The following is a 7,027-nucleotide window of genomic DNA, read 5'->3' as shown; positions in this document are numbered from 1 at the left end:
GGAGCTCTGATATTATGGATATCAACTTAGGATAACCCTAAAAGTTAATTATCCAGGTTGAAAAGTTCAAGTCCATATATACTCCATATTGAAATTACATGCTTGCAATAGGACGAAAATTTATCTTACAATGAGATGATTAGTTATAATTTATCTTAAATATTGTAACAAGTGAATTCAAATAACTTGGATTATTTCGTACCCCTCATGGTCGATGGATTTTATTTTTCCAAAAAAAAAATCTTGTGATAAAAATTTTCCTTAATGGAAACTTTGAAAAGGATTACATTTTGCAGCATATAGAGAGAGATCTCCTGTAAGCTGTAACACAGAGAAAGAATCATCTGCAAAGGTTCCAGAACATAAAGAAAGAATCCCTTTCTCCTTTGTAGCCACGGATGATTTTTGCAGACATTAACCTATTGCTTCCTAATTAAGGTTAGTTAGATGTCGGTCCTTAGCGTAGCTTGCTCAGATGGCGGTGATCATCCAAGTGGATAAACCGATGAAGGCTCCCCTGCCCAGCAACAATTCCCCATATGAGATGGGCTACGAACACATATAAGAAGATATTTACAGGCCCTGCTAAGTGAACGGTGAATCGATAAGAATCGCCAAAATATACATCTCTTATAGTTGCAGGCTCTATCATTGATAGGCAAATTGACTTACAGTAATCGAAGACATATCTATATGTGTACTTGAAGAAGTTGGATATCTGTTCTTAGACCAAAGCCAAATCTTTGAAACTGAGAAGCTATCTCCTGTTGTCCGGCTTCTAATTTTCTTATCTTCCACATCCCCATCAATTGAAGGGCACTCATTACCTCTTCTGCCATTAAGACTTTCACGAGACAAGGCCACTTGCAGATTTGAATCACCCACCACGTACTGAACTGTGCCCATTGAGTAACATCTTCGAGCATCTAAATTACATCTGCTAGTCTCTCCTTGTCCTTTCTCTCCGCTAGGTTCTCCCTCATTCAGGCTTCTAAACTTGCCGAGTCTCACTGAGAATACCCTCTTTTCGGCCACACTTTCCTCCACAATGCCTGGTTTTGGACCGTTGGAAGACCCATTCTCTCCATCGCTAGAGAATCCATTTGATACTTCCCTCAAAACATCAAAATTGAACAATGGATTTTCCATGGGAAGACTGGAGCTCATAAGAGTCCCTCTACAAAGAGGGCAAGTAGAGTTTGAAAGAAGCCACGTATCAATACAGTCTATGTGAAAAGCATGACTGCACATGGGAAGCAACCTGAGCTTGTCCTTGTCTGAGAATTCACATAGACAAACTGCACAATCGAATGGCTCCTTCAAACCCGCGATTTCTTTATAATAAAATACAGGCAAAGCATCAACGAAAGCTTGGTCTAGACCCGAGTCATGCTGCCGGAAGAGCTGTTGAAGTTGTCTTTGCAGAGAATGAGACCTTGAGGTTTCTGGGAATCTATTAGAATGATAAATTGGTGAAAAATGTGATCTTTTCATGAAAAATCTAACGAGCAAATGGAGAATACCAGAAACAAAGAAGATGACAGCTAGAATTATTATAACCAAAAGAAGTACAGGACTAATTCTGTTAAAAGATGATGATGATGAACTTGATTGTTTTTCATAGTTCAAACTGTTATAAGGAGCTGAGATTGAAGAGGGAGGAGACAGAGGAGGTGGGTTTATAGAAAAACCATATTTTTGCTTGATTTCACACAGAGTTCTTCCCATTCTAGCAGATGGGTGTGTTAAAAAACAACTCTTTGACTTGTGTTTTCCAATTTCAGAAATTTGTAGTCCTTAAAAAAAGGTGCATGACCTCAAAAAGACATTCTTGCTTGAATTGAGGTTATACAAGAGAAAAAATGGATTAGCAAGCCAAGAATATATTCTTACTGAGGAATTGGGTGTGCAGTGAGGAAATTCTTGGCTCTATTATGGGGATTGGGTGGTAAACAAAACTTTATTTTTGAATCTTGCTGTTTTCACTTGAAAGCTGAAAGCTTTTATGTGCAATATTAAAGAGAAGATGATCTTATTTTAGGCGAATTTAAGGAGGGTAAGTTTGCAGGGCTGAGCACCTGCTTCTCTTTTCTTTTCTTTATAGTTTTGTACGGAGGGTACACATGACACCACTAAAAGAATCCAAAAAAATTGCAGTCGGTTGGTTATTTGGTAATGATGGGGCTTGTTTTGAACTTTCTTGCTCCACAAAGTCATTTCTCCAGCGAATTTTTTACTTATATGGGTTATGACTTGAGAAAGAAACAAGTGGTGGAGGCTAGGCGGGTCGGAGTGGTTGTGGAGGAAGGAGCGGGGAGATGGTGGTCCATGCTGATCATGACAAAAGTCTCCAATTTGTGTTCATCTATTTTCAAATCGATATTTTGGCATGATACTTTTGTCACCTTTTAAACAAAACTCTTAACTGTTTGAGACTCATTAAGGACATGGAGACTCTACTTTAGACCTACTCTTGTCCCACTCAATCATGGTTCAAATGCATATAATTAAAGAGATATACAAAGACGAGGGTGTCACAAGTGGAAAATGGAAAATGATTGATAGCTCTAGGCGTCCACCGCCACTCAAGCCTGTGTGGTTTCTTTTCTCATCAATATTAACCAAAATAATTACACCCTTCAATGATGGTTTTTGGTATCATTGCCTGCTAATTATCACAGGAAATTTCCATTAAAATCTTGAAAACATGGACTTCTACATGCGACTGTAGAAATCTTACAGGGAAGGAAGAAAAAAGCATCTTTATTTATTAATCTTATTTGTATAAACCAATCTCACATAAACAAGGAAAGAAGTCACCAAATTATGCTTACTTCCACTAGAGAATTATTTTTACTAATGTGACTAACCCAAATTGGCTAATTACTCATTAGACTCAGTAATCAAGTATCCAAATAACAATACATGATGGTACTAAAAAAGAAGTATAAAAATGTGGACAAAAACTAATGGTAGGTCACAAGCACTTTTCCCTGGACGCATGGCAATAACGGCCATCTTGATTGTGCCCACTCGAGGTGTTGATAATGACCAACCATATTTTGCCGTGGTTTGACAATTTTATGTGATCATTGTTTAATGTCCAACCAACAAAAGTAATCTGCAAGTTTTGTTTGATTATGGGCATTTTGGATGTTCTTACTTCTTACTTTTCACAGTAAAATAAATCTTGGCTTCTATGTGGATTACAAGATTGGAGTCTTTTGTCTTTAGGGTTCTGGTCATTCACGAGCAATTGGGCAGACCCATTTCAGAACAGTACTACACCACCTTGGTTTTACATGTCAACTGGAGAGATTCAAAAAAATTTTTGTCTCCTGTTGCATTCTGCAGCATCCATGCTCAACTGAGGTACCCTGCAGCCAGTTGTAATTTCAGACAATAATGAAGCTCGACCTTTTTTTTTTCTTTTAATTTTGTTCTTGTGTGTAACTAAAATGCACAAACCTTAGACATAGGTAGCTCCGCCGGCGGGTCTATTTGGATCATCTTTTTGTTCCTATAGTTGAGCAATTTTTCTTACATAGAATCAATTAATTTATTTCGTCCTACAAGAAGAATAGTTTAATTTAATTTATTATTATTATTATTTTTCCCACATATCATGTTTCAGATATGCATGAATTGCCAGCAAATTTCCTACATTTGATGTGTCCTGGGAATGTCTAACCATGGTTCTGAGATTATGGATCTCTCTTTTTCCTGCTTTATTGCGTTTATCATTACAGCAGTTTTGAATTATGCTTCAGAAGGATGCATGCACTTCAAAGCTATCTGTAACAAGTTCACCATGCTCTCTTCGCTTGCGCCTTCTGAGATCAAGGCCTTGTCAAAAACTTCAACAGTCCATTCCTCTCTAACCACCAAGTTCACCCACCTTGCCAAATTAAACCCATTATTTTGGACTAGCTTCCCTGTCAAAAGCTCAAGAAAAATCACATCGATATCAACCTTGAACCCTATATGTGTTGTCTCTGCTCACAACATTGTGTTTGCAACTATCAGTTTGAGAAAGGATCGATTGTTCTTGGTTTGTAACTTATCTGATTCTTTCTGTCCATTTTCAAAAGATTATTCATACAATCAAATCAATAATTCACTTTAACAATAACACTGTTTTCCTATACTGGGAAAATTTGCCTACATTTATAATTTTACAAGCCAATGAAAGGTAGTTGCAGAACTATATGATATCTTTGAGGATGTAAGCATAAAAATTGTGCTGTAGGGTTTTTTGCCCTGTTATGAGGAGGTTTTAGTTCATATTTGAGCCTAGTAAAGCCCCCGCGATCCTTTATGGGTCTACATGTCCAGCAATATCATTGTCACTTGATCCACTTTCTTCGTCACTGACGTCCTCCTTGCCACTCTGCTCTTCAGCTGTGGAGTCCATAATATTTTCCCCTTTGGCATATCATTTACAGTACTCTTTCCAAAAAAAGGAAGAAAAAAGTTGAAAATATTTATATCTACCATATCTAAAGTGACAAGCCATGAGATGAATGAGAGAAAATCACCATGACATCAGACATTTTCATTTTTGACACTTCTTCCTAGATAAAAATAGATGCGTTCACACACATTTATAAGTTCCAATTACTGAGGAACTTGTGTAATTTTGTGCTTAAAGTTCTCTAAATCCAGTAGATTTCATTGATTGGTTCCTGGAAGCTACATATGTGGAAATAAAACATGGACAAATGATTCTGCATAAATCTCAGCTTTCACTTTCTGATCATACTTTTCTCGATCCTTCATCATCAATGATGCGCATGCGGCATCGCCATTGAGTGGATCTTAAGGATTAGGATAAAGCAGTGTGGTTGGAAAACCACGAAAACATTCAAAAGATCTGCATACATAACAATAATCATATATCTGAGAAATCCTAGTGAAAATGCACTAAAGAGAAACAACAACAGTAACAAAAACAATAATAATAATAATAAAATGAATGCAGGGAATGTATTGTGCATAATCAACAAAGGATGAAGGTTTACATATCATTGCAAACTTAGAAGGGCAAAAATTAATGCATCAAACAAATCAGTCGTATTATCGTTGCTAACCCAAATTACATAGCATGCAACAAAAATTTTTAAATTTCCGAGACTGAATATCCAATTTTATATGACTGCTTGCAATCTAGTTTAGTCGTGATTAAAGCTTCCTAGTGAGGAGGATTTTGATCAGGCATAAAAAGAAGAGTTTCAAAACTAAAAGTTGGTTACAGTTCGTCAACATTTGGATGGAATATTTTGTTCACAAACCCAATAGAAGGAGAGTTGTATGGATAAGCGTCAGGAAGCTCAACCCAAATTTTCCAGACACCACCTTCATAAAGGCCTGCAAGCATCAAAGTCAGACGAACAAAAAATATAAAACTTCAATCAACCAACTATAATTATTATCACAGGAATGACAAGGTGAAAGATAAACTATATGGCAAAGGTTTGACTATATAAAAATGCAAACTGAGAACTAAAAACATAACAGACTTTAAATACCCTAAACTCTATTTCTCCAGCAAGCAACCAACCTTGTAAAATCATGGACTTCAACCACACAATTTCATTGACCAATTTATCTTTTGCACATTTAAATAAAACAACAAATCTTCAAGACAATCCAATATTCTAGCTAAATCGTAGAATCTAAATAAACTTCAACAAGGCAAACAAATAAAAGCCATGTGGACACAAACAGAAAACCATTGTTCGCTGTTATATTAGCAGGAATCATTGGAAAAATTAAGGTTTCTAGACAACTAAGTATCCACATATATTTTCCAATTAATATTTGAGTTCATTCACATATTTAACAATAGCATAGATAGACACGTACATCCACAAACAAATAAATAAAGAAAGAGGATCATACCAACCAGTGATATTGTAAAAAACATTATATAAGAAGCAAAAAAGAAGGGATAGATGGCATAAAATGGGGAAAGTGGGCGAAGGGGGAGTACCAAAGGAGAAGAGACAGTACTCTCTTTAGGACCATGAAATTCCACATTAAATTCATTCAGCAATCATTTACTATCTCCAAATTGTAATAGCGTGAACACAACTGGTAAGAATTGCTACCTTGGTTGCCACCTTATCCATGCTGCCATATTAGCTCCTACTTGGCATGCCACATGACATGGCAACTTGGCACTCTCCCAAATAGCCTCCAATGTATTCGGCTATATGTGTACTACCTTGGACATGTATGTTCATCATTGTGAAACATGCTTCTTGGCTTGGAATCCCCTAGGCCAAATTGTTCATGGTGTCTTCTTCATTGGCCGAATAGTCAATCACCATAGCTTACAATGTTTTGGCTCTAGCTCTTGTGATGGCTCCTTCAAATTCTGGTGCCTCAATGTCCACCATGATGTCCTCATCATCTCCTCCTTCTTGAGAAGAATTCGTCCTCTAATTTAAATCTGCACCATGAAAATGAGATAAGTCAAAAACATTGAAAGTGTCACTAATAGCACCATACTTACCTTGTAGGTCAATCTTGTAAGCATTATCATTAATCTTCTCCTCCACTCTAAACGGTCCATCACTCCTTGGTTGTAATTTAGATTTCCTATGGTTAGGAAATCGCTCTTTCCTTAAGTGCACCCACACAAGGTCACCCTTCTCAAAGGTTAGAGGTTTTTGGCCCTTATTTGCTTTGGATGCGTACTTGGCATTTTGAGCCTCAATTCTGCTCCTAGCTTGCTCATGCATCTTCTTGATCATTTTTGCCTTCTTTACACCATCTACAATAGTAAGCTCATTCAAAGATAAAGGTAACAAATCCAAAGGGGTTAGTGGATTAAAATCATACACTAATTCAAAAGGTGAGAAACCACTAGATGAATGTATTAACTTATTGTATGCAAACTCAATGAATGGTATGCAATCTTCCCATGATTTCAAATTTTGTTTAATCATAACCCTCAATAGTGTAGACAAAGTCCTACTCACTACTTCAGTTTGTCAATCCATTTGAGGATGACAAGTAATAG

At 36.7% G+C, this 7,027-nt stretch overlaps 1 protein-coding gene and 1 long non-coding RNA gene across 3 annotated transcripts; both read right to left on the bottom strand.

The window, feature by feature from the left end:
* Positions 1 to 219: 219 nt before the first annotated feature.
* On the bottom strand, positions 220 to 2,182 carry LOC110650561 (RING-H2 finger protein ATL46). Of its 2 annotated transcripts, none has more exons than XM_021805584.2 (2): positions 673 to 2,182; positions 220 to 517 (listed from the first exon to the last, which is right to left on the bottom strand). In XM_021805584.2, the coding sequence occupies exons 1-2, from the start codon at positions 1,726 to 1,728 to the stop codon at positions 458 to 460; spliced, it is 1,116 nt and encodes a 371-aa protein (XP_021661276.2). In that variant the 5' UTR covers positions 1,729 to 2,182; the 3' UTR covers positions 220 to 457. The 2 variants fall into 2 exon arrangements, with proteins under 2 accessions (XP_021661276.2, XP_057998628.1); XM_058142645.1 differs by having other exon boundaries at positions 220 to 582; positions 673 to 2,180.
* Positions 2,183 to 4,651: 2,469 nt separating this feature from the next.
* On the bottom strand, positions 4,652 to 6,781 carry LOC110650566 (uncharacterized). Its single transcript, XR_002493989.2, has 3 exons — positions 5,993 to 6,781; positions 5,292 to 5,367; positions 4,652 to 4,873 (listed from the first exon to the last, which is right to left on the bottom strand). It is a non-coding gene; the product is annotated as an uncharacterized LOC110650566 (long non-coding RNA).
* Positions 6,782 to 7,027: the final 246 nt, after the last annotated feature.

This window comes from Hevea brasiliensis, unplaced genomic scaffold, assembly GCF_030052815.1.
Source record: "Hevea brasiliensis isolate MT/VB/25A 57/8 unplaced genomic scaffold, ASM3005281v1 Scaf618, whole genome shotgun sequence".
NCBI lineage: Eukaryota > Viridiplantae > Streptophyta > Magnoliopsida > Malpighiales > Euphorbiaceae > Hevea > Hevea brasiliensis.
This window is presented reverse-complemented; position numbering and strand designations above follow the sequence as displayed.

What these genes read in the sequence shown, in the direction of transcription:
- LOC110650561 (XM_021805584.2), bottom strand. Translation starts at nt 1,728, where the DNA reads ATGGGAAGAACTCTGTGTGAAATCAAGCAAAAATATGGTTTTTCTATA. An exon ending in TAGATATGTCTTCGATTACT is followed by an intron (nt 518 to 672) that starts GTAAGTCAATTT and finishes GTTGCTGGGCAG; the next exon opens with GGGAGCCTTCATCGGTTTAT.